General features: G+C 43.8%; 1 protein-coding gene across 4 annotated transcripts in view; it reads left to right on the top strand.

Annotated features, from left to right (window-relative positions):
- Positions 1-26,012, top strand: part of PXK (PX domain containing serine/threonine kinase like) — a 78,954-nt gene that overhangs the window by 31,694 nt on the left and 21,248 nt on the right. For all 4 annotated transcript variants that reach the window (XM_080811816.1, XM_080811815.1, XM_080811818.1 and 1 more), the window contains exons 4-13: positions 6,323-6,509; positions 13,218-13,295; positions 13,836-13,909; positions 14,562-14,636; positions 17,766-17,870; positions 18,675-18,776; positions 20,306-20,467; positions 20,880-20,997; positions 22,264-22,342; positions 25,844-25,892. In XM_080811816.1, coding sequence (XP_080667942.1) covers positions 6,323-6,509; positions 13,218-13,295; positions 13,836-13,909; positions 14,562-14,636; positions 17,766-17,870; positions 18,675-18,776; positions 20,306-20,467; positions 20,880-20,997; positions 22,264-22,342; positions 25,844-25,892 — 1,029 coding nt within the window. The remainder of the gene's footprint in view (positions 1-6,322; positions 6,510-13,217; positions 13,296-13,835; positions 13,910-14,561; positions 14,637-17,765; positions 17,871-18,674; positions 18,777-20,305; positions 20,468-20,879; positions 20,998-22,263; positions 22,343-25,843; positions 25,893-26,012) is intronic.

The following is a 26,012-nucleotide window of genomic DNA, read 5'->3' as shown; positions in this document are numbered from 1 at the left end:
AACCCCCTAGAATACTCATTGGAATATGGTTGAAGGCAGTTTGTAGACCACTGAGATCTGATCATAAAAATGAAGGATTAAAAGATTCAGAGTTTGAAGGTTCCTCCTCCAGACAGAACTAGTTTTCTTGAAACTACGGTAGAGTTTGTCATGTACTTTAGAGGCCTCTACGAGTGGGTCAGATTATGGGATCTAGACCTCACTTTGGCAATTATTCTCCTTCGTCTTATCACTCTGCAGGTAAAATGGATGTGTCTTTGGGGACTTCTCCACTGACTTTCTTATTCCCTTCCCCATACACAGGGAACTCAAGAAGGGAATCCATAGGACATGTTAAAGAGGAAAGCTCTCAAAAATGGGATGGTGAGGGGCGCCTGGGTGGCTCAGTGGGTTAAACCTCTGCCTTTGGCTCAGGTCATGATCCCAGGGTCCTGGGATTGAGCCCCTCATTGGGCTCTCTGCTGGGCAGGGAGCCTGCTTCCCCCTCTCTCTGCCTACTTCTCTACCTGCTTGTGATCTCTGTCAAATAAATAAATAAATAAATAAATAAATAAATAAATAAAATCTTTTAAATAAATAAAATGGGATGGTGAGCTGTCATGGTTTGAAGCCATCAGTGTGGAGGTGTCTAGGAAATCATTGCCTAGAGACTTGATTGCTCTCTGTACTAATATTCTCTTTCCCTCCCTCCTAATGAGTCATTGGACTTTTAAATTTTATATTCTATAATTGGCAAACATTTTAGAAATTCTGGGAGAAAACTGAAAGAGTAAATATCTCTCGAATGCTAGTCTTTTTTAAAAGGCAAGCTTTTAAAGTAACACACATATTACATAGTAGTAATGCTTGTAGAAATATTTATTGTGAGATCTTCAGGCAGAGCAGGAAACAACCTGCAGTCTGTCCAGCTGACCAGCGTAGTAAACATAGCAAAGATACTATAATTGTAGCTGTTGGCAAAGAATACTTTGTTTCACCTGATGATTTGGGATCAGATGATGGGATGAGCTGATGGGATGTCTGGGCAGATCAATACATTTTCCTAAAGTGAAATGAAGCTTGAACAAATAGATTGATGGAAGCTTGGAGGCCACAAAGTTCAAAACAAATACCTTATCGAACTCATTTTCATATCCTCACCATGAATGAAAAGTAGCCCTGTTGGGGTTTGAATCTGATGATATAGATGTGACTCTCCATTCTGTTAATTTTTTTTTCCATTCTTTTAATTTTTTAAAAAATGATTTTATTTATTTGACAGACAGAGATCACAAGTAGGAGGAGAGGGAGGCAGAGAGAGAGAGAAAGAGAGAGCGAAGCAGGCTCCCTGCTGAGCAGAGAGCCTGATTCGGGGCTTGATCCCAGGACCCTGGGATCGTGACCCAAGCCGAAGGCAGAGGCTTTAACCCACTGAGCCACCCAGGTGCCTCAACTCTCCATTCTGAGTCATGTGGATTTCATCTGGGTGTGCTGTCAGGCGGGTAGTGCAGGCAAACATGCTGATATTGGTACATGGTGTACACACACACACACACACACACGTATATATAAAAATACATAATATATATACATATACATATGCAATATACACACATATACATATATAAAATTATATATGAAATATACATACATGAAATATATATATACATATATATATATATATTTAAGATTTATTTATTTGAGAGAGAGAGAGACAGAGCATGGGGAGGAGGGACAGAGGGAGAGGGAAGGAGAATCTCAAGGAGCTGTCCTGAGCAGAGTCTGATGCGGAGCTCGATCACAGGACACTTTTAAGACTTTATTTATTTGAGAGAGAGAGAGAGCACAAGGGAAGGGGAAGGGACAGAGGAAGAGGGACAAACAGACCCCCAGCTGAACAGAGAGCCTGACTCAGGGCTTGATCCCAGACCCTGAGATCATGACCTGAGCCAAAGTCACTTAACTGACTGAGACACCCAGGTGTGCCACCCACCCCACAAGAGTTGGACACTTAACGGACTGTGCTTTTTCATGCTAATTTTTAAGAATCCTTGGTGTGTATATGGTCAGTTTGATAAGCATGAATTTTTCTTTCCTTTTTAATTAAAAAAAGTGGCAAATGAGAAAGATTTTATCGATCTATTTATCAGAGAGAGGGAGAGAGAGCACAAGCAGAGGGAGAGGCAGGCAGAGGGAGAAGCAGGCTCCCTGCTGAGCAGGGAGCCTCATGTAGGACTTGATCCCTGGACTCTGGGATCACAGCTTGAGCCAAATGCAGACGCCTAACCAACTGAGCCACCCAGATGCCCATAAAAAAATTTATTGACCAACCCACTCCCAGAGTTAACTGTTCTCGAGGAGATAGTGTGAGTCCTTTTAGACATTTTTTTCGTGCATATATAACCATATCCATGGGCTTAAACACACACATATATGCATGCACACACACAAATGAGATTATATTCTGCAACTTAAGAAAATAATTTTTATTTTTTGTTTTATTTATTTTTTTAAGATTTTATTTAGTGGCACCTGGGAGGCTGACGGTTAAATGTCTGCGTTGGGCTCAGGTAATGATTCTAGGTCCTGGGATAGAGTCCTGTGTCAGCCTCCCTGCTCAGCCGTGCTCCCTTCTCCCTCTCCCTCTGTGTGTTCTCTCTCTCTGAAATAAATAAATAAATCTTAAAAAAATAAAATAAAGAATTTATTTGAGAGCAAGAGTGCATGCAAGGTGGGTGGGTGGAGGGATGGTAGGGTAGGGAGCTGACTCCCAGCTGTGCAGGGAGCCTGATGCAGGGCTTGATCCCAGGACCCTGGGATCATGACCCGAGCCCAAGGCAGATGCTTAACTGAGCTACCCAGGCACCCCAGTAAAAGAACTTTTAAAAGAAATATCAGTTGTATTTTTAGTAGTACCTTTGATTACTCTATATTACTCAATGCTCTGGAACAACAACAACAAAATCATAATAAAGTGATTCACTTGGATGTGTACTAGCTGAGTGATGTGCTTTCTTCTTAAGTATGCTTTTTATTTAGTTAATAAAGAAACTGCTATTTGGTAAAGCCTAATTGTATGAGTGAGGAAAATGACTTGAAATACATGTGTCTTATCTGGCAGTGAATTATGCCATGATAGAAAATTCATTCTAAGTATGCTCTGACACGTTTTCATAATTATGTTGGAGAAATAGGCAATTTAGAATTGTCAGCCAACCTTTTCGTCTTGTCCAATGTTGAGTTCAAGGTCTTCACTGTTTGACAAATATAGAGTGGAACAGCTAAGTTAGATTTGCCCACATGGGTGGTTTAGATTACATCCTTTCCTGAATTAAAGATGCCCTTCTCTTGAGACCTTCCCATCAATCAATATGCATGTCTCACTTGGGCTATTCTAATCTAAGCATAAGTATAGAATACATGAAAGTGATTTTGCTCATTAAATTAAGATACCAATCTGATACTTTTTTAAAGAAAGATTTTATTTATTTGTCAGAGAGAGAGAGCGCGCGTGAGTGCGCACAAGCAGGGGGAGCAACAGGCGGAGGGAGAAGCAGGTTCCCTGCTGAGCACGGAGCCTGATGTGGGACTTGAACCCAGGACCTTGAGATCATGACCTGAGCCAAAGACAGGCATTTAATAAACTGAGCCACTCATCTCCCCCCTAAGGAACACTTATTTTTTAATTTTTTTAAAAAGATTTTAAAATTTACTTATTTTTGAGACAGAGAAAGAGCATGAGCAGGGGGAGAGTCAGAGGGAGAAGCAGGTTTCCCGCTGAACAGAGAGCCTGATGTGGGGGTCAGTGCCGGAACCCGGGGATCATGACCTGAGCCAAAGGCTGATGAGTAACCGACTGAGCCACGCCAGCTCTCAGGAACACTTAAAAAAAATTTTTTTAAAAGATTTTATTTACTTATTTGACAGAGATCATAAGTAGGCAGAGAGGCAGGCAGAGAGAGAGCACGGGAAGCAGGCTCCCTGCTGAACAGAGAGCCCCATGTGGGGTTCGATCCCAGGACCCTAGGATCATGACCTTAGCCGAAGGCAGAAGCTTTAACCTACTGAGCCACACAGGTACCCCTCAGGAACACTTTTAACATTAAAGATAACAATGAAAACAAACAGGAAAAAAAGAAAAGAACCTTCAGGAAGGAGAATATGCATTAAGAGGAACATCTCAGGCTCTTCAGAAAAATTATCTTTTATATCTCAGAGAGATAAGAAATTGCATTACATTCAGGATGCTATTAAAGGAAAGAGTAATCAGAAATTAAAAAAAGATAATAGAAGTGAAACCTCTTGGGTGCCTGGGTGGCTCAGTGGGTTAAGCCTCTGCCTTTGGCTCAGGTCATGATCTCAGGGTCCAGGGACCGAGTCCTGCGTCGGACTCTCTGCTCAGTGCGGAGCCTGCTTCCCCCTCTCTCTCTGTCTGCCTCTCTGCCTACTTGTGATCTATCTCTGTCAAATAAATAAATGAAATCTTAAAAAAAAAAAAAGAAAGAAAGAAATGAAACCTCTTTGGAAGAGCTGAATGATAAAGGAACTATTCCTGAAGATTTTTTCAGTAGGAAAAAAATACTGTCTAATAAAGGTGGGAAATAGGAGAGAAAAGGTGAGAATAGAGGACCAGTCCAGAAGACCGAACACTGGAATAAGAGTTCCAGGAAAAGAAAGCAAAGGGTACAGAGGGGAAGAAATAATGACCTAATACCAGAAAATACCAAAAAACAGAAGGATGTTTGTTTCCAGATAGAAAGGGCTCAGTATGTAATGCGGAGGGTGAAAATAGATCTGCAGAGGGGCCCATGGAATTCACAAACTGGGGTCAAGGAGAAGACCCTAGAAGCTTATAGAGGGTGAGGTGGGGGCAGGGAACAAAAACGGAAGCAAGAATCTACTGCTAATAGCACCAGAAACTAGAAGACAGTAAAGTAGTTCTTAAAGATTCAGGAGGAAAAATATTTCCAACTTAGAATTCTACATCAAGATTCTCTTATTATTCAAGTGTGAGGGTAGAATAAAGATTCACACAAGCAACTTTTCAAAAAAAAATTGACCTCCCTGGCTCCCTTTTTAGGAAGCTGACAGAGGGTATCCTCACCAAAAATCAGGGATTCTTCTACAAAAAAGGAAGGTATGGATCTAGAAGTGGGGTTCAGCAGGAGACAGGCAAGAGCATCCCTAGCGTGATGTGCCAGGATGCCAGCCCACGGGGGGAGGGACCACCAGTCCTGCTTGAAGCAGGCAGTCCTCAAGAAGATGAAACTGATGCATCTTTGTGTCTGAATATGTTGAGAAAATGCTTAGATGGAGAGTTTGGAGTTGAACAGAAAACTAAAACAAACAAAAAGGACCAGTTGATAAAAAGCATGGCTTTCTGGCTCCGTGGTGCAGATCACCTAATGTAAATAGGAATATTGCACTAAATAAAATTATAACTATATTGGAGGGATTAGGAATAGGTTGCATGTGAGGTGAGAAGAGGATTGTGAAAGAGAACTTAATCCATAATGGGAAATTAATAGATTAATACCTAACATTGAATATCAATTCATAATGAACCTTGTGCCAAAAAGATGGGCTGAGAGAATTCGATGTGGCTGTCTCTGGGGAATGGATAATGGCTTGGTTACCTGTTGGCAGAGGTGGTTGCGGGGGGCAGTGTGGCAGGGTTGCTAATAATAAAAAGACTCTTTGATTCTTCAAAATTATATTCATATGTAAGTTTGATAGAAAAACGTTTTAAAAAATTAAATTTGGGGGCCCCTGGTTGCTCAGTAGGTTAAGCCTCTGCCTTCAGCTTAGGTCATGATCCCAGGGTCCTGGGATTGAGCCCCATGTTGGGCTCCCTCCCTGCTCAGTGGGAAGCCTGTTTCTCCCTCTGCTTATGTTCCTTCTCTTGTTCTGTCTTTCTCTGTCAAATAAATAAATAAAATCTTTTTTAAAAATTACATTTTAAAGTTGCTATGCTTCATATAGCATTTTATGAATTCTGAGTTGCGGGGTTTTTTTTTTTTTAAGATTTTATTTATTTATTTGACAGACAGAGATCACAAGTAGGCAGAGAGGCAGAGAGAGAGGAAGGGAAGCAGGCTCCCTGCTGAGCAGAGAGCCTGATGCGGGCCTGGATTCCAGGACCCTGAGATGGTGACCCGAGCTGAAGGCAGAGGCTTAACCCACTGAGCCACCCAGGCGCCCCCTGAGTTGCAGTTTTTTCACATTTTTATCATTGCACTGAAATCAGTATGCATTCTCAATGAAATGTAGTGGCTCAGGATTCTGATACTATATCTTCTGTGGAGATGACAGGAGTATAATACTTTTTGTCTTCTAATTAAAGATTGCAGGCCTCAGTCTACCTCTTCCTCCCAAAAAATTGATTGGTAACATGGACCGTGAATTCATAGCTGAGAGGCAGAAAGGTCTGCAGAACTATCTCAACGTTATCACCACAAATCATATCTTGTCTAATTGCGAGCTGGTTAAGAAGTTTTTAGACCCAAACAACTACTCTGCAAACTACACTGGTAAGCAAAGCCATCTCTGAGGTACGGTTGCATGACTGTAGAGACACTGTTCTTGGCTGGTGACAACATGTGGGAGAAGTTATTTCCAAATGGCGCTGTGTGTACATTTGTTATAGGGCATTATCTGCTTATTAATACTTTACCCAGTTGTAATTTACTGTAAGAGTGTAAGAAGAAGATAATTCTAAAATGTTTGTGATGTTTGCACAGAAGAATATGAAAGAGAAGTTATTGGGTCCTATACTTAGTCTTGTCCTATCTTCCCTGACAGAAAAGAAAGTAAATAATCCACAATAATCTGTACCATACTCTCAATTTGATTTTTATTTGGGTCTGTTCCTGTATTTACAACATACAGTATGTCTGGTTTTTCTCGGTGTTGCTTTATACCAAGTGGTTCCAAAGGGTCCTTTCTGTGTCTTCCCATTTGCCCCCAAGGCAAAGCCTGAGGAGGAGCTAGTTTCTTCCAGACCTTCCCTGGATCAGTCAGGGACTGAGGTGGAAAGGGTGCCAGTTACACACAAAGCTAACGTCAATGACCTAAGCCTCTTGTCAGCAGAACAAGTGATTAAACATTCAGTGTTCCCTGGTGTGGCCTTGAAGAGACCAATGGAAACCGTCATAGAATTGAACCAGTGACTAGAATTCGACTGATTTGTTAAAGCTGAGCCATGCTTAAAGTCTTAGTGGAATTCTGGGTATTTTTAATAAGCTGATTTCCTTGCTGAGAGAATAGATTGTGTAAACGTTACATTTCAGGTCCTCAAAACACTACTTTTGAAGTAATTAGAGGAAGGCACTTTTATACCTGGTTCAGAGAGAGGGAAATAGGGGACTGCTTGTCCCCTCTCAAGGGAGGGCAAGGGAGCTTTAAAAAATTCTGATGCCCAGGTACTCATGCCAAATAAATGAAAATTTCTACGGCAGGGTGGGCGGGGCGGGGGGGGGCGCGTAATTTGGAAAGCTTCCCGAGAGATTGCAGTACGGGGCCAGAGTTTGAAAACCATAGCCCTGGACCTTGTTCCTCACATCCCAGTGTGGTCCTCTGACCCACAGCATCGGCATCACTGGGAGCTTGTCAAAAACGCTGAATTCAGGCCCCATCCCAAACCTACGGGTCAGGATCCGAGTTTATCAAAGTCCCCAGGTGATTTGCGTGCACACTAAAGGCTGAGAAGCCTTGCTTTAGAATGTACCTCCTGTCTTCTAATGGAAGTACCTGCAGAGGTATGAAAAATGCCTTCTAGAATGCAACCAAATGAAGGAAAGTTTCGTTCAAACTCACATTTACTCTAAGTGACAAAATGGAGCATTACGTTATTACAAGGCTGTCATTCTTCCCCCCGGTTGTTTCTTGGTTCACCTAGGAGAAAAGGTATCACAGGCCAGGGGCTCCCAGGAGAGCATAACTCCTTCCAGAGTAGCATCTCTCGTGGCCTGCAGTCACCAGGCTTCACCTCCGTTGTTCCCCACAGCGTCTGATGGTGAGCCGTCTGGACCGACTGCTATCAGATCAGCCCTAACCTAGCCCCATCCATTGGTCTGTCCCTGTATTTCCCAAGAGTGTCTGCGCATGTGTTCCCTCAGGGTGCAGTGTGCACGGGCTGATGCAGCCCAATCTGGAGACCTTCCCCATCCGCTCTGCATGTGCCCTGTGCCAGGTATGGGCCTGGCTGGTGGCAGCGCAGGTGCAAGGAAGACGTGCTCGAGGAACACTGAGTTACGTGGGGTCAGAGCTAGGGGAGTTTTTGGAGCAGGCATACCCAAACTAACCCTTTCATTTCACAGGCGGGAGGTCACCTGAGAGGAAAGGCCTTACCTTGCTAGGGGTGCACATGCGTTGGACTGTGCAAGTGTACAACATCTGAGTGTTTTCCAATTAAAATGCTGCTTTGCCCCTCGAAGATGATCTGATCCCTGTATTTCCTGCTGTACCCCCTCACAGGCTGCTGTTGTACTTGATCTTTTCTGTCCCCCTGCCCCCGCCCCTGGCATGGCAGACAGTCAAGAGTCCAAAGCAGATGTGGGCGGAGATCTAAGAAGGCTGCCAGGGACTCCCACCGGGATCCAAATGCTCAAGAAGCTGCAGCTATTTAGAGGACACAGCCCCGTAATGAAACAATAGGGGATGGATGCTGTTTTCAGAGAGATGCTGATATATAATTCAGAGATTGCCCCCTTTGAATGAAACATCAGAACTTGCCTTGCCTCTAGGCTGATTCACTAGCACCCTCAGGAAAGGGAAGCCCAGGCAGCCTCCTCTGCACCAGCTTGACTGAGCCAAATCCCCAGAAAACCAGGCCGACTTGTCTGGCTTCCTGCAACTCAAAGCTCGGCCTCTGATTCCTGAGGGCACTCTGCCTTACCGCCACCCTGTGGCTCCTCTCTGGGCAAGGCCACTGCCCCCCTCATATGGATAAGGTCGCCACCTCTTACCATTTCCTAATGGTCCATGGTCCCTACCCACTCCACTTCAAAGGGATCTAAGTTCTGTGCTCATGTGACCAAAGTCACCAAGGCTGCTTTTCCTGCCTCTTGCTCTGAGGTTGAAGATGCCTAGTTGGAGGGGGACTGTGATGCCAGCCCCGTCCCCAGGGGGTGGGTAACTAGGAGCTTCAGGGCATCAGCAGCTGCCTCCTCTCTCCCTGGGGCTCCAGTCTGGGATTTCTGATCTTTTCTTTCTTTTCCTGGTGTTCTCCAGATGACCAAGGAAATAGAGGTCCCTGGTGCTCTGTGGGGGAGTTAGGAGGTGCCCATTGGTATTACCAAGTCTGATGGAGGGCCAGCTTTTGTTACAGGGAGAACAGGTGTCTCCTAGTCATGAGGGCCTCGTATCGGAAAACACACGTGCACACATTCCCCACCCCCACACACCTCGCCTTATTCATCTTATTGACGGGGTGCTTCTATCATTTAAAAGCGTTGTGCACTGTAGCCATCTTCCCACTTCAGACCTCAGACCCCCTCAGAATAAGGGGATTTTAATGTCCATACAGAAGTCACTTGGGCCAGAAATGAGGAGGTTTGGCTCCTGGGCTCCAGCTTTGTCATCAGCAGCATTTTTCCTCTGTGAGCCTCTGGTCCCAGCCTAGAAAACAAGAGGAGAGGGAGCGGGGATGGACAGGGAGTGTACAGGCTGTCTTCTAGTCCTGAAACCCCAGGAACCCTGTGAGTTGGTCAGGTAGTAGTGGGGTCAAGGATAGAAGGAGGGAGGGAGGGAGGGATGGGACGGGAGTGGGGATTATATTCAGAACCAGGGCAGGGCGCTCTGGAGAGCTGGTAGCCCAGGTTGGCTGTGTGGGCCTCTGTGGCGCCACCTGCTGGAGCAGATTGGAGAGCTGAAGACCAGTTGCAGGGCCGGGGTCTGTTCTCTTGTCACGATGATGGGGCTGGGACCTGGGAGCTCAAAGGCTGCACACAGTGGGGGCAGCTGGTTCGTTGTGAGCTGACAAGTCAGAGCTCTGCGGGAAGCACAGGGTGGGCCTGAAGGCCTCGCTCTGCATTTCCTGTCTGGAAGTGTTGTTTCTCAGCATTTTCCTGAGCATGCAGTTTTTCCCCATGTGTCCGTCAGTATTAAGGAAATAGAGGGCAGATGCCTTTCTTTTCATGGATTTCATGTTCTAGTGGAAGAGAGTGTCCACATCCATCGAACATGTACTGAACCTTTAGTTCTTGGTGCGTCCAGTATTTATTGAGTGCCTGCTCTGTGTCAGGTGCTGCAGATAGAGCATTAAGGAAAGGGTAGCCCCCTACCCCGACCCCCGTTCTGCAGGGGGATTGACAGGTGAAGGCTATGACTGAGTAGACATGACCCAGCACCTTGAGGGTGGGAGTAGGGGTTTTGAACATGGAGGAAGCCTTCCAGAAGAGTTGATGCCTACATGGAGATTTAAGGATAAATAGAAGTTAGTCACGCCAAGAGGCAAGGGCCAGTGCTCCAGGAGAGGACAGAATATTTCCATGTGGCTGTGGGATTTTACCCAGATTAAGACGTAGCCTTCACAGCCAGAGTTCACAGTCTAGTGGAAGAGAGTAGCCCTAACACAGGACAGACCTCAGGTGAATCCCATGGGGGAAGGACACACAGAGCTCTAGGAGTGTACAGAGGATGGAGGGTGGGGGGAGACCTGGCTCGAGGAGTGGCAGCTTTGGGCTGAGCCTTGTGGAGTAGGTAGACAGGGACAGAAAATGTGGAGGGGTGGGGTTGGGCCTGTCTTCAGGGGTCAAGGCAGGTAAATCTAGGCATTGCACCACTTGTGTGGAGGGGTAAAGACAGAAAGTCAAGGTAAAGCCAGATCTGGGGTAGCACTAGGTTTAGAAATTTGGCCTTGATCTTGTAAAGAGGTGGGGTGTGGTAAATGCTTCTAAGCAGAGGAGCAAATGCTTAGGATTGAAGTGTATTGCCTGAAGCTCGGGAAGGAGGGGATTCATGTTGGAAGTATGCTCGTCATGGGATTTACTTGACAATAAATCATAGTTCAGGGGAAAGAAAATGTCCTTTCTACAATTTCCTGATTCCCCAAGGTAAAAAAAAAAAAAAAAAGGCTATTTCCCAGTCCTCAGTTTATCAGTAACAAATCTAGCATGTTCTGTTTGTTGACAGCCATCTCCCCATTCCTAGAACAATGTATGGTACCTAGTAGAATATGATAAATGTTGTCAAATAATGATTTTGTGGGGAATTATGAGGCACTTTGAGTTATGAACCAACTGTCCTTTACACTGTCTTAGAATGACACTGTACTGTATTTAGAAAATTATTTTTCATGATCCTTCCCAAAGTTGATACGATCTTAACTGAAAATGATGCCTTTTTAAGCTGTTTATGTTCAAGTTTTTTTTATGCTTATTTTTGTTCAAGTTGTTTTGGAAAAGCTAAAAATATTTTATATCAACATTATGTCAACATTAACTCAACAGAGTTCCCAGCATTGATTAGGAACATTTTATATGCTTCTGCCACACCTGATCCCTCCAAGTGGTTTGTCCCTTTGGGGTAGTTAGAACAAATGTAAATAGAGTCAGTTTTGTATCTGGTCATCTCAGGTTTTCTTCTGTGTGGACGGCATCAACAATTTACGCGTCGAGTCAGTAAACCACTAGTTAGTAGATTATTTTCTTCCCTGAATGTCTTAACTCATAATGTACTGTAAAATATATCAAAATCGCATTGCCTGCCAAGCACTAGCCATCGTAATTCCAGATGAGGTCAGTCTGACATACGGAGAACATTTCTGCCGAATCTCCCACTCCTCACAGGTCGGCCTGGAATGCTGCCGATGCTAGGCAGAGGTGAAATCCCACAATGAATTTGCAGTATTGCTGTTTGCTTTCAGGGATCTAGAGTGGCTTCCTTTTTCCATTGTGTTGAGGGAAAATAGCAAATTACAGATGTCTCTTTTGCAGGAAATGTAAAAGCACAGTTATTCTGATAATTTCTTAATGCAGTGAACTTGAAAGAACTTCCTCTTCTCATTGTCTTCTTAAAAAGGGGAAACGTTCTCATGATAAATGAACACAAAAAGGGGGATGGATTTTTTTTCCAGTAAACAGGGCTATGGTAACGTCCCACAATAGAACTGTGTTGTTGCTGTACATAGATGTTTTTCTAAAACACTGGCTTTTATTTCCAATATATATTTAAGGCTAATCGCTTCTTTGTTGGTGAAAGCTTTAATTCCATGAGGAATGAAGACAGGATAAATATCAGTTAGAGCAACATAAATACTGTTCTGAGCTGACCTCAGAACACATTTTGAGTTTTGTGCTTGGGCTGTGGCCTGACGCATATATTGAATTCTTGGCTCAGGCCCCCTAGTTTATTTACATATTTTAGATCTTTCAGTTAAAAAAAAAATATGTATTTTTTTCACATCATTAGTAATTACTCTTCTTTTTTTTTTTTTAAGATTTTATTTATTTATTTGACAGACAAAGATCACAAGTAGGCAGAGAAGCAGGCAGAGAGAGAAGGAAGCAGGCTCCCCGCCGAGCAGAGAGCCCAATGTGGGACTCAATCCCAGGACCCTGGGATCATGACCTGAGCCGAAGGCAGACGCTTAACGCACTGAGCCACCCAGGCACCCCTCTTCTTTTTTTTTTTTTTTTTTAAGATTTTATTTATTTATTTGACAGACAGAGATCACAAGTAGGCAGAAAGGCAGGCAGAGAGAGAAGAGGAAGCAGGCTCCCTGCTGAGCAGAGAGCCCTACGTGGGGCTCAATCCCAGGACCCTGAGATCATGACCTGAGCCGAAGGCAGAGGCTTAACCCACTAAGCCACTCAGACGCCCCAGTAATTACTCTTCTTAATAATCCTTTTACTTTGGAATAATTTTAGACTTACAGAAAAACAGCAATGATAGTACAAATAGGTTCCTTATACCATCGCTCACCAAATTTCCCCTAATGTTAACATTGTACGTAACCATGGCATATTTATCAAAACTAAGAAGTCAACTTTGGTGTGTTTCTATTAACTACAGATTTTATTCAAATTTCACTTGTTTTTCCACTACTGCCCTTTTTCTGTTTCAGGTTCCAATCTAGAATCCTACATTCTCTGGCTTCTTTTGTTTTTTAATTCTTGTAATTAAGCTTTTTAAGAAGGTCCTAGACTTATCAAGATTTCATTTGCAAGAATAACATCTTAAGCATGTGGTACTTTGCTGATAGGTTGGACTGATGAGTTTCTAAAATGTCTTTGCAGAGATTGCCTTACAGCAAGTTTCCATGTTCTTCCGATCAGAACCAAAGTGGGAGGTGGTAGAACCATTGAAAGACATAGGTGAGAAACTGGCACGTGCCTGGTCTGTTCAAACAGATCACAGAACTGGACTCTTTGTCACGCTTTCCTATCTGTAGCCCAAGAAAGCTCTTCCACGCAGGTGATTTCTTTTTCTTTTTGCCTTCCTACTGCTTGAAGACGCAGTCCGTAACTTGTATACTTAATGAATCTTGGGTAACGTGCCACCTGGAGACTTGGGGGTAGTAATGTGTATTTTCAGAGCCGCCCGTCATTCTTCATCTCTCTTTCTCACTACACCTTAAGTGAAGTGCCCATTTTCCTGTGCCCGTGAATAGTTTCTTCGTTTGCAGTTGTTTTGGTGTTTTCTGTGGGGCTTTTTGGCGTTGGGGTTTTGTTTTGTTTTGTTTTTCTTAAATACCATCTTTCCCATGTCAACATTACCAAGTGGTGGTTTTACTGGTGCCTGTATTGCAGTGGGTAAGATTGCCAACCTTGATTTTTAAAATTACTTAGTTGGTGATACTTTTTTCTATTGGTGTAAAAATTATTTGCTATGACTGCATCTCTGCTTTTATGCAGGTTGGAGGATAAGGAAGAAGTATTTCTTGATGAAGATTAAAAATCAGCCAAAGGAACGGCTAGTGTTAAGCTGGGTGAGCTGGTTTTTTTGCTTTGGTCCCCTTTCATGGACTTGAAATGGGTTTATAAAAGCAGATATTGAAAAAGGATAATTAAGAAATTGCACTGTTCTTCTGAGTGATGTTGTAAAGGCCTCTTCAGTCCCACATCAAAGGAGGGTAATTTCGAGTCACTTTGCTTATTCACTTGGTTATATCCATGTGATTGTATTTGATTAATTAGTAAACATCTGGAAAGAAACAGAACAGCTTAAAATAGTTCGGAACCTCTTTAGGATTGGGAATTTTGCAGTCTGTTTTAAAGAAAAAATACGCGTTGCTTTATGTTCTCTCTTGCTTCGGGAGTTCTAGTGGTTTGGCTAATGGAATTTGATAAAAGCATAGTTTTTTTTTTTTTTTTAATCTTTTTGCTTTTGTTTTTGTTTTTTTAATTTTAGGCAGTTAACATACGGTGTAGTATTGGCATTCAGTGATAAATCACTTACACGTAACACCCAGTGCTCAGGATAACAAGTGCCCTCCTTAATACCCATCACCCGACTTTGTGTGGCTTGCACCTTTGGTTTACAGTCATATTTGGACAAATGAAATAAAGGGAAAGGTTTACAAGGAATTTGTCTTTTGGTAACTTAAGGCAACAGCCTGATATTTTCCCCCATGTTTCCAGGCTGACCTTGGTCCCGACAAGTTTCTGTCAGATAAAGATTTTCAGTGTCTAATCAAACTTCTGCCTTCCTGTTCGGTGAGTACGAGCCCTTCTATTCTTTCTCTTTTTTTCAGTCTTTTATTTTTAAATAATCTCTACAGCCAACGTAAGGCCCAAATGCACAGCCCCAATATCAAGAGTCGCATGCTCTACTGACTCAGCCAGCCAGGTGCCCCAAGCCCTTCTGTTTTTCTAGGTGCTGCTGACAGATTCAGAGTGTTTTCTTGTAGGTGACCGTGGACAGAAGAGCTGGAAATGCTCTGTAGGTCAACAGTGTGGAGAGGTATAGTGGATTTCCGTTCACACTAAAATTGCTCAGGGCTGCTCCTGTAGCTCAGAGACTAATTTTTTTTTTAAGATTTTATTTATTTATTTGACTGAGAGAGAGAGCACAAATAGGGGGAGCGGCAGGCAGAAGGTGAGGGAGCAGCAGCCTCCCCACTAAGCAAGGAGCCCCATGTGGGGCTTGATCCCAGGACCCGGGATCAACACCTGAGCCGAAGGCAGACACCTAACTGACTGAGCCAGCCAGGCACCCCCAGAGGCCATTTAAATGGCATTCATGACATCGGCACAACCCATGAAACTTGACAATTATTTTAAGCAAATATCCGAGTAAGAAAGTACCCACTTTGTTCTCAGTAAGGATGTTTGTATCAGTGGAATTGAAAGATCTGTTTCTAGTCTGAGAAAACAGAACTAGTTTGGATTTAGATAAGCTGGGTGAGGGAAGGCACAAAGAGCCCTTTTGCTGTCTGAATCACTATTCTCACAGGCCAGCTAGTTGGCCTTTAGGAGTGCCTGGCATTATTTATGCTAATGTACAGTTCTGATCCAAGGCTGTTAGTGGAAAGAAAATACATCACTGTATTTCAGAATATATGCAGAATGTCTTCAGAAAAAGACTAATCTGGCCAGAAAAGCGAGTTAATATTGATATTCTTTATCTGTGGTCCGCATGAGGATGTAGGGCCCTAGAATGAGTCATTCATGAGCACAATTATGCTGACCTATCCAGTTGGGTAGGCAGGTTCATTTTTGAAGATAGAGTGTCTTGTCAGGCTAGCAAAACCAAGCTTCTAATGAGGTGTGCAGTGTAGCCAAGAAAAATGCTGTGGTCTTTGTGTGTGATTAGTTGTGTGCCACAGGCTCTCAGCATTCAATTCCAAATTTCCTTTAAAGGTTGTGCTTTTAAAAAAAAGAAGGTGGTACAGATAAGTGGTGCATATTAATTGTAGAAAAGTTAGAAAATATGGATAAGCAAAAATAAGAAAAGAAAACTCACCTGCAGTCCCAAGCAAACCAAAACGTCTAGAACTTTATATGGTTATTTTTTGAAAAACTACACTCATACTGTTTTAAAACCTGATTTTTTGATTAATGGTATATCATGTACATCTTTTATGGAATAAATATGGCATAATATCATTATTACTGGCTGCATAGACTATCGTTGGCCTTACCTCCGTTTATTCAACTAATCTTCTACAAGACATTTGGACCACTTCCAGTTTTTTCTTCTTATTTAAAAAGGAAAAAAGCCACAATGAACAATTCAGGCTAAATATGTGTACCCATCCTTAATTACCTTCATCAAATAAATAACGAGAATTAATAAGGGAGATATTTTGAGACTGTATAAATATCCTGTTCTTACCAAAGCCCTACTAGCTTTAGCTTCATTGACATTTTCCAACACCATCATTCCTCTTAGGTTTATCAGTTGGCATACTGTAAGGAAGAACTTCCTATTCTCTCCTCTTGGTCTGTTTATATCAGTATGGACTCAACGATTTTTATTTTATTCATTGGGTTCCTTTTTGGGGTGATGAAAGTGTTCTAAAGTTAGACTGTGTGGTAGTTTGTACAGCTCGGAATATACTGAAAACCATTGAATTGTATACTACAAATAGGTGAATTATAATGGTATATGAATTATATAGATATGAATATATATGAATATATGTTGTATGTTAATATCATATATATCATATGTATAAGAATTATATTTTAATACAGCTGTTACAGGATCAATAATAATCATTTTGATGTGATGGTCAGAAGAAACTTCATGATCAAGGACTATATTTTCCTGGGCATACCTTTCCATCACTCAGCCCACTCAGTCCGAACCCTCCCAAACCTTTGCACAGCTCAGCTCCTATGGGTTTAAATTATAATGGTGCTCGTTTGAGCAAATGGACATGTAACACCTGTTTGAAGCCATTTGGTTCATGTAACCAGCCCACTCAGCCCACTCAGTCCGAACCCTCCCAAACCTTTGCACAGCTCAGCTCCTATGGGTTTAAATTATAATGGTGCTCGTTTGAGCAAATGGACATGTAACACCTGTTTGAAGCCATTTGGTTCATGTAACCCACTCAGTCCGAACCCTCCCAAACCTTTGCACAGCTCAGCTCCTATGGGTTTAAATTATAATGGTGCTCGTTTGAGCAAATGGACATGTAACACCTGTTTGAAGCCATTTGGTTCATGTAACCAAAATTCCAGGTCATATGAGAACTTTCAGTCATTAAATAATTAGTCTTACTCTCCACCCCACTTGGTTGACGTCAGTGGCCCCTTCTCAGGAAGACACCGTGAGTCATCACACTGTGCCCTGCAGAAGATGGATGGGAAGATTCATGCTAGCTGCTTTGGATAAGGGCTAGGATGCCAAAAGATGTGGCTTTTTTGCTTGTTTCCTGGCTTTTACGCTCCCTGGCTTGGCCCCAAACAGCAGTGTGAAATGTTACGCAGCGGTGCAAATGAAGACACGTTTGTCCTGGTCCTCACTTGGCTGTGCTAGGTTTGGCTGTATTCTCTACCAATGTACAGAGGCAGAATATTAAAGCCATTATCCCCCAGACCTCTGCCTGAGCTCCGAGCATGTGTATCCCCAGGCACATACCTTCGCGTGGAGAGCTCGCCGTGCCAGCTATCCATGTCCCTTTGTCTGTATAGTTTAGGTTCCTTCTCTCATTTTAAGAACGATGTGTTTGTTGATCATCTGATAAGAAAATGCCACATGTTCAGGGAACATCCCCACGTTCATGTGTGACTAAAGTGCTGTGATGGTACTTAAGTCTACGTAACCAGATTCTTGATCTCAAAGGACCCAGATGCTGATGCGAATAAATGTGAATTTCTTTTTTGTTTTGGCAGCACCCTTATATCTATCGGGTCACCTTTGCCACAGCTAACGAATCCTCTGCATTGCTTATTAGGATGTTTAATGAAAAAGGAACTTTGAAGGACCTGATCTACAAGGTACTTGTGGTGCAAGTTCATGGTCATAAAGAAGTTCTCAAGTCCCTTTAGAACCTATCACAGATTCTTGATCTCTCAGGTTCCGGAAGTTAGGCCCTGAGGGTTTTATTTTAATTTTGATTTGATTTGGAATTTATTTTGATTTTAGCAGTAAAACTACCCCATCTGGTTAAAGAGCATTCCTTTCCCAAATGAAAGAAGGTTGAATAGGTAATGGTTATGTACATGACATTGTAGGCTGCTCTCTCAGGTCAGTTTTAAAGTTTGTGTCTTTCACTTAACGAGCAATACTGAACTATCTCAGTAAAGTTGGAAAATAAGACTCTGGGGTCTGCTGAGGCCAAGACCAGGCCCATCTTCACTGGACCAGAGAAGGGATGCAACTCAGGTCAGCCTCTTTCTTTTTTTTTTTATTTTTTATTTTACTTATTTATTTTTTTTAAGATTTTATTTTATTTATTTGACAGAAAGAGAGAGAGATCACAAGTAGGCAGAGAGGCAGGCAGAGAGAGGGGGGAAGCAGGCTCCCTGCTGAGCAGAGAGCCCGATGTGGGGCTCGATCCCAGGACTCTGAGTTAATGACCCGAGCTGAAGGCAGAGGCTTGACCTACTGAGCCACCCAGGTGCCCCTGGTCAGCCTCTTTCTATCAACTGTACAGACTCTTGTACTTTAAAAACCCACATCTTGTGAACTGACCTCATCTGGCACCCCCAGCTGCTTAGAGCCCTGCCTGTTCCAGGAGGCTACATGTGGTATTCAGACCCGCTGCTCTTCTCTTATATGCTCTTTGTGCTTTTCCAAAGGCAAAACCAAAAGACCCATTCCTAAAGAAGTACTGCAACCCTAAGAAGATTCAGGGCCTTGAACTCCAGCAAATAAAAACATACGGACGGCAAATATTAGAGGTAAGAGGCATTTAATATTTTCTTAGGTTGCATTGGGATTTCACTCAGATTACTGTATTCCTTTGGGAAAGTTCTTGGGATTGCTTATAAACCGATGGCATTGTCCTGTTTTATCCCCAAAAGCAAGTATTTGAGACTAAGGCAGCCAATTCAGATCTACAGAAATTCCAAAAGCTTAGCTATTAGAATTTAGTGTCTGATTTTTAAGAACTTCACTGTGCAGATACCAACTTTTGTGTTATGTTTGATTGACCTTTATTTTTGTGCCAGGATTGTTGATTTTGTTATATCAATACATAACCATCTGGCTCCCTTGCAGAAGTGAAACTAGCATGAAAAGCCTTTCCCATATCACTCTCTAGAGCCTTGTTCTCCAGGCTTCTTGGATTGTCCGACCTTATCAGTGAAAACAGTTTAAGCATAACCCCCCCCAATAATAACTTATATGCATGCACTACTACTAATATATGTTGTGTATTATAGGTTAAGTTAGGAAAGAAGGAGTGTTTTTTTTTTTTTAAGTAGGCTCCACACCCAGTGCGGAGCCCAACACAGGCTCTCATGAGCCTGAGATCAAGACCCAAGCTGAAATCAAGAGCAGGACACTTAAGCAACTGAGCCACCCAGGAGCCCCAGAAAGAAGGAGATTAAAAACAAGCAAATAGAAAGAGAAGTTGTCATATTTTCTTCCAGTCCTTAGTAGATTGTCCTGGGTACCCCCTTTGGCTAGCACTGCTCTAGTTCATGAGGTCGTTATGGGTGTATCTCCAAGCATCTCCCTTTGTAGGTGAGCCTCTGTTTAATAAATGACAGCTGAAAGGTTTGCTTCTTTCTGTGGGAGCCTGTCATGTGTTCCTCTTAATAAACAGCCTAATATATTCTTTTTTTTTTTAAGATTTTATTTATTTTTTTGACAGAGAGACACAGCAAGAGAGGGAATACAGGCAGGGGGAGTGAGAGAGGGAGAAGCAAACTCCCTGCTGAGCAGGGAGCCTGATGTGGGCCTTGATCCCAGGACCCTGGGGTCATGACCTGAGCCAAAGGCAGACGCCTAACAACTGAGCCACCCAGGCGCCCCAACACAATATACTCTGAGAAGAGATTGGACTAGGGATGTTTTTCGCTCAACCCCTTTTCCTGAACAACTAACTGGCTGATGCCCTGCCATGTTAGCCTTACTCATCTGTGTGGGAGGATCAAGACTTTGGCCTGCAAGGAGCTGGCCTGTTGAGATAAGAAAGTGCTGGAAGTCGAACATTTAAGCTGTTAACCCCAAGCTTTGGGTTAACAGAAGCTGCACCTCTGTTCTTTGGAAATGAGGGAACTTGGAGTTGGGTCTCACAGCTGGAAAGCATTCAGCATCACCCCCATTTCCAAAGAAATGGATGGAGAGGGCATTTTTCTTTAGGAATCTCCTCAGTGACCAGTTTTGTTTCAAAATATAGTGACTTAAAAAACGAAGTTTAACCTGTCTCATAGCTGAATGAGTTGGGGGGGAAATGTAACCTATACATATTTTTTTTTAATAGGTACTGAAGTTTCTACATGACAAGGGATTCCCTTATGGGCATCTTCACGCCTCCAATGTGATGCTAGATGGTGACACTTGCCGGCTGCTAGACCTTGAAAACTCCTTATTAGGCCTTCCTTCCTTCTACCGATCCTATTTCTCACAATTCAGGAAAATCAACGTAAGTTGCTAGAAGTAACGAAAACAGAAAATTCATTTTTAGGTATAAATGATCCCCCTGGCAGGACCCATGATCTGCCCATGTAAGAAATATGCAGGGTAGGCCATGCCTATTGGCTCTGTTCTCTCACAGAGTATCGCTCTATCTTTAAGTGCCTCGTTGAAATGGTAGATGAGATAAGGAGGGACATAGAATCATGGACTGGAAAATAATGGGGAGTAGGACCAGGACCTTGGGTCAGAGAAGTGCCCTATGAGCTTTTGCAAAAGGCCTTGGAGTTGTGTTTTCACTACCAGTAATGAGTGGGGTTGCCCCTGGGCCATGTTTTTCTTGGTGAAAGCCTAGGGAAGGAACACTGGGATTCACAAAGCCAAACTGAAAGGTAACCACCCTGCTCTCTTGTCTTCCACAGACATTGGAAAGTGTGGACGTCCATTGCTTTGGCCACTTACTATATGAAATGACTTATGGAAGACCGCCAGACTCAGTGCCTGTAGATTCCTTCCCTCCAGCACCGTCTATGGCTGTGGGTCAGTATGGGGTTTGGAGGAGTCTAATGGGCCCCAGTAGTCTGCAGAGCTACTCACCCCCTTTCCAAAGTCCAGGAAGGACCCAGAGGAAGTTGCCATGTTCCATAGCCAGCCAAATCCAGTTTATAAAAGTAAACCAGGTCTGAGTGATTTATTTAAATTCACCTCACTAAAAATTCAGATGGTTTGTCCATTTGTCGGGCTATCTAAAACCTCAGGAAACATACTGTGACTGCGTTTGAATTTTGGAAGCAGGAGGTTGTAAAGAGAAATCTGCCCAGATCGAGTCTGATATAGAAGCAGAAGCTAGGAGCAGGCAAATTGAAGCCAGCCTTTCAACTGGGACAGGTGTCAAGGGCCAGACCAAGGCTGGAGTGGGACCTGCAAGGGACAAGAGAGCCACGGGCTGGACATCTGGTAGATAAAAGGCTGGCAGGCCGAGAACAGGGAAAGGGAGGCAGGAATATAGACACCTGGCTGATTGGATCCCAGTGTTCTTCCAGCCTTACTTAGGGGACTGAGGAGGGCCAGAGGACAGGTGGGAGACACTTTTGGGAGCAGGACATAGGGACTGATGCAGATTCATCCAGGGACCCTTTCATCCCATCCACAGTCTGCCCAGAACTTACTGTTAGAGCAACACCAAGAGGGGAGGGCAGGGTAGCTCTTGGACCACTGAGCCTATGAGGTGTGCAAGTTAACCCCCCACCAAGTGCTAGTTTTGTGTCAAATTAGTGGTTCAAGAGTACAGGCCCCGAGACTACTGGGCCTGTGTTGAGTGCGAACAGCTGAAACTGAACAGTGACCTGTGAGTAGAAAAATCTGGCTGCTTTTGTTTATATCATCCAAGGTGTTGGATGATGAGACGTCAACAATTGGCATTTTGTGTGCCAGTTTTGATTAAAAAGCAAGCAAGCATCAAAATGTCTTCCAAGTTCAGAATTTTCTGTGTAGTGTTTACTTTTCTTTTAAGAGAGCAAACACTTCTATGAATGATATCTGGAATCCTTCCTCCAATTATCTTTGAAATATATTTAGCTTTCTGTCAGCATGTGGTTTCTGAACCATTTATTTTGAGCCATCGGTAACATGGTGTTGCCAACATTCCCCTCCCCCATGTATGCCATCTGTCTGTGCGTGAAGAGTTTTGACACCGTCCTGATCAGCCTGCAGACAGTTGTTGCAAAGTGGTGTCAAACTTTTCATCACCAAGCGAATTTGCCAGCATGTTCTGTGGAACTAAAATGTGTATCTGTTCATTTCAAGTGGCCGTGTTGGAGTCCACGCTGTCTTGTGAAGCCTGTAAAAATGGCATGCCTGCCGTCTCCCGGCTCTTACAGATGCCGTAAGTCAATCACACGCCTTGGTTGTCACCTTCCTAACTGTGTAGAACGCTGGACCACAAAGCCAGGGGCCTGGCGCCATAGTAGACTCAGGTGTGGTCCTTGCGGAGCCGAAGTGACATGCTTGTTGTTGGTCACTTGCCGCATGATATCATGAGCTGTCCGCTGCCGTGGTCTGATCGCTGTCCCTTGATGTCTGCATCTTCACGTGTGTCTCTCCCTGTCGATGTTAGCATCACGTGTGTGTACGTGTGCCCCTCCCCCCCTCGCCCACCCCCGTTTAGAACATTCTGAGGGACAGCCTGCTGGAGCATTGTCCTTCGTGGCCCTGTTCCGCGCACCAGCTGGCCCTCAGCTGTGGCTGGTTGTGCCCTCCGGGAGGAGGGCAGCGGGTTTCTGGCCCCCCATACACACCTTTGTTCCTCTGCTCCCTGGGTAACATGGGTTACACATCTGACTTGTACTAGGCATTGTGCTAGGGGCTTGGAGCGCAGAAAACATTCTCCCTTAGACTGGGTTATTCTCCCTTAGACTAGAATATGACTAGTTCATCAGGACCATTGAAATAGTGCTGCAGGGCCTTGCCTGTAGCTGTGCTTTCTGTCCCTTCTCAGAGAGCGCAGCAGCATGGCTGAGAAGGGTGTGTCTGAGGTTAGACAGAGCTGGGGATGCACCCAGCCTCTCCACTTCTGGGTGGGGAGGGTGACCTGGGGCAGCTTTCCTGTGTCTGGAAGCCGAGGCTCCCCGTCTGGGAAATAGGACTGGTAGTGGGCCCCACCGGAGAGGATCGTTGGGAGGAGTGAATGAGGCAATTCCTGGTGTAGCGCTTAGCGAATGTTAGTCATAATGACTATTGATTCAGCGTCTATTTTGTGAGTGGCACATATCCGCGGCACACCCAGTGCGTCGTCTGTGCCAGCTTGCCACATAGCAGATGTTCTCAGGAAACAGTGATTCGGGGAAGCAGGGCAGGGCTTAGCTTGAATGCATAAGGCCAGAGCTCAGAGGAGCTCCATGCGGTTAGAGAGTGTGGGAGCTGCCCCAACCCCTGACCCCACCCCTGCCCCCCCGCCCCTGCCCATGGATATGACCTTTTAACGTTCAGCTAACACTGGTGTGTCCCTCTCCCAAGCAGCCACCTTTTTTTTAAATTAATTTATTTATTTTAATAAACATATAATGTATGTTTATCCCCAGGGGTACAGGTCTGTGAATCGCCAGGTTTACACCTTTCACAGCACTCATCATAGCCCATACCCTCCCCAATGTCCATATCCCTTTAATAACAGTGTGAATATGGAAGAATAGACCCAATTAAGGAAATGAAACAATTTTCACACAAACTCATTTTTTTTTAAGATTTTATTTATTTATTTGTCAGAGAGAGATAGAGAGAGTGAGCACTGGCAGACGGAGGCAGAGGGAGAAGCAGGCTCCCTGCCCAGCAAGGAGCCTGACGTGGGACTTGATCCCAGGACGCTGGGATCATGACCTGAGCCGAAGGCAGCTGCTTAACCAACTGAGCCACCCAGGCGTCCCAACACACAAACTCATTTTAAAAGAAAATGCCTTTGGGACGGCGCCTGGGTGGCTCAGTGGGTTAAAGCCTCTGCCTTCAGCTCAGGTCATGATCCCAGGGTCCTGGGATCCACCCTTGCATTGGGCTTTCTGCTCAGCAGGGAGCCTGCTTCTGCCTCGCTCTCTACCTCCCTCTCTGCCTACTTGTGATCTCTCTTGGTCAAATAAATAAATAAAATCTTTAAAAAAATAATAAAAAATAAATAAAATGCCTTTGTAGTTGGGGAACAACCCGGATTTGTGCTGATGTACTTGGGTTTGCATTTGTAGCCCCCATGGTCCAGACCTCTTCCATTCTCCTCCCAGCCGTCCAAGTCTAAAGGAAAGCCACACTGTTTTTTCCTCACTGAGGTCTTTCTACCCTGTGGCCTCCAGTCTTGAGAAGAATACTTGAAGAGGCGTGAACTCTGTTCAGTTAAAATGCGTTTTCTGGAAGTAAATGGGCCTGTGCCCTTGATGAAGAGAGTTCTGTCTCTACTGCCAGAGCCGCCCAGGGAGTACTGTGGGGAAAAGTTAACTGTATCATTTCTACTTGTGAAGTATTTCCTGTTTTTTAAAAAGGGGACTCCTCAAGGCAAGGCTCCCGCACAGCCATGGGGGCACTACCCAAGCAGCCATGTAAATTCCCCCAAACTGTCTTGGCTGAAGTAGCTCAGAATTCCTCATGCTGTTGTTTCTAGTCACATAATTTTGGAAGAGAGAATTGATATACTCTAAAAGCTGCCTTTAAAAAAAAAAAAAGATTTTATTTATTTATTTTCTTTATTTATTTGACAGAGAGGGAACACAAGCAGGGGGAATGGGAGAGGGAGAAGTAGGCTTCCCGCGGAGCGGAGAGCTTGATGTGGGGCTTGATCCTAGGACCCTGGGATCATGATCTGAGATGAAGGCAGACGCTTAACAACTGAGCCACCCAGACCACCCTGGTTTGTTGTTGTTGTTAAGATTTTATTTATTTATTTGACAGAGAGAGAGATCACAAGTAGGCAGAGAGGCAGGCAGAGAGAGAGGGGGAAGCAGGTTCCCTGCTGAGCAGAGACCCTGATACAGGGCTCGATCCCAGGACCCTGAGATCATGACCTGAGCTGAAGGCAGAGGCCTTAACCCACTGAGCCACCCAGGCACCCCAGTTTTTTTTTTTTAAAGAGAATATAAGAAATACTTCTTAGAAGAAAATTATTTTCTTGTTAGATTCCAATCAGAACAGTGTCTTTCTACTTAACATTTTTATTTTACTGAGCTCTAGAATAATTTTTTTAAAGATTTATTTATTTAAGAGAGAGAGAGCGCAAGAGCAGAGGGGAGGGGCAGAGGGCAAGGGAGAGAGAGAGAGCATCTTAAGCAGACTCCACGCTGAGCATGGAGCCCAGTATAGGGCTTAATCTCACGACCCAGAGATCATGACCTGAGCTGAAACCAAGAGTCGGACGCTTAACTGACCGTGCCCCCCGCAGAATAAATTTTATCCTTTTCTAGGGTTTAATTAAAAAGGGGGAAAATTGGTTATTCTGTTCAGAAATATCTACTGTATAAGTTATTTGCAATATAATAAATATAAATATAATAATATAATAAAATAATAATTTGCCAAACCAATTTTTAAAAGTGTTTATTACTTTATTCTATAGCATAAGAGGACCGTCGCCCTGCCATGTGGGGAAATAGTCTTCAGTACAGGGCTGACCCAGTCTCTGCTTGGTAGCACCTCTGATACTGGGGGGCAGTGAGGAGGTACTGAGCTTTTTCTGTGGTCACAGTGGGTGGCCTGTAAACTTTGAGTGTGTCGATCAGCATGAAATGGTGGACTGGGCCAGGGCTGGGGGACGTGGGAACCTCATGGCCTAAAGATGTCTCATTCTGTTTTGATCCTGTTCTGAGAGGACATCTGGCTTAAGAAAGATTTTGTTTGTTTCTTTTCTTAACAGATTATTCAGTGATGTTTTACTAACCACTTCTGAAAAGCCACAGTTTAAGGTAAAGCAAATCATACCATTTTTTTTGGTTTGTGATGTGTATAAGTTGATGTTGAAACTTAGTGCTTTTAAAAAAATTATTGAAGTAGAATTGACATGCCACATTATGTTAGTCTCAGTT

This window comes from Martes martes (assembly GCF_963455335.1).
Source record: "Martes martes genome assembly, chromosome: 1".
Lineage (NCBI taxonomy): Eukaryota > Metazoa > Chordata > Mammalia > Carnivora > Mustelidae > Martes > Martes martes.
The sequence above is the reverse complement of the archived record's forward strand: the minus strand, read 5'-3'. Positions and strand labels throughout refer to the sequence as shown.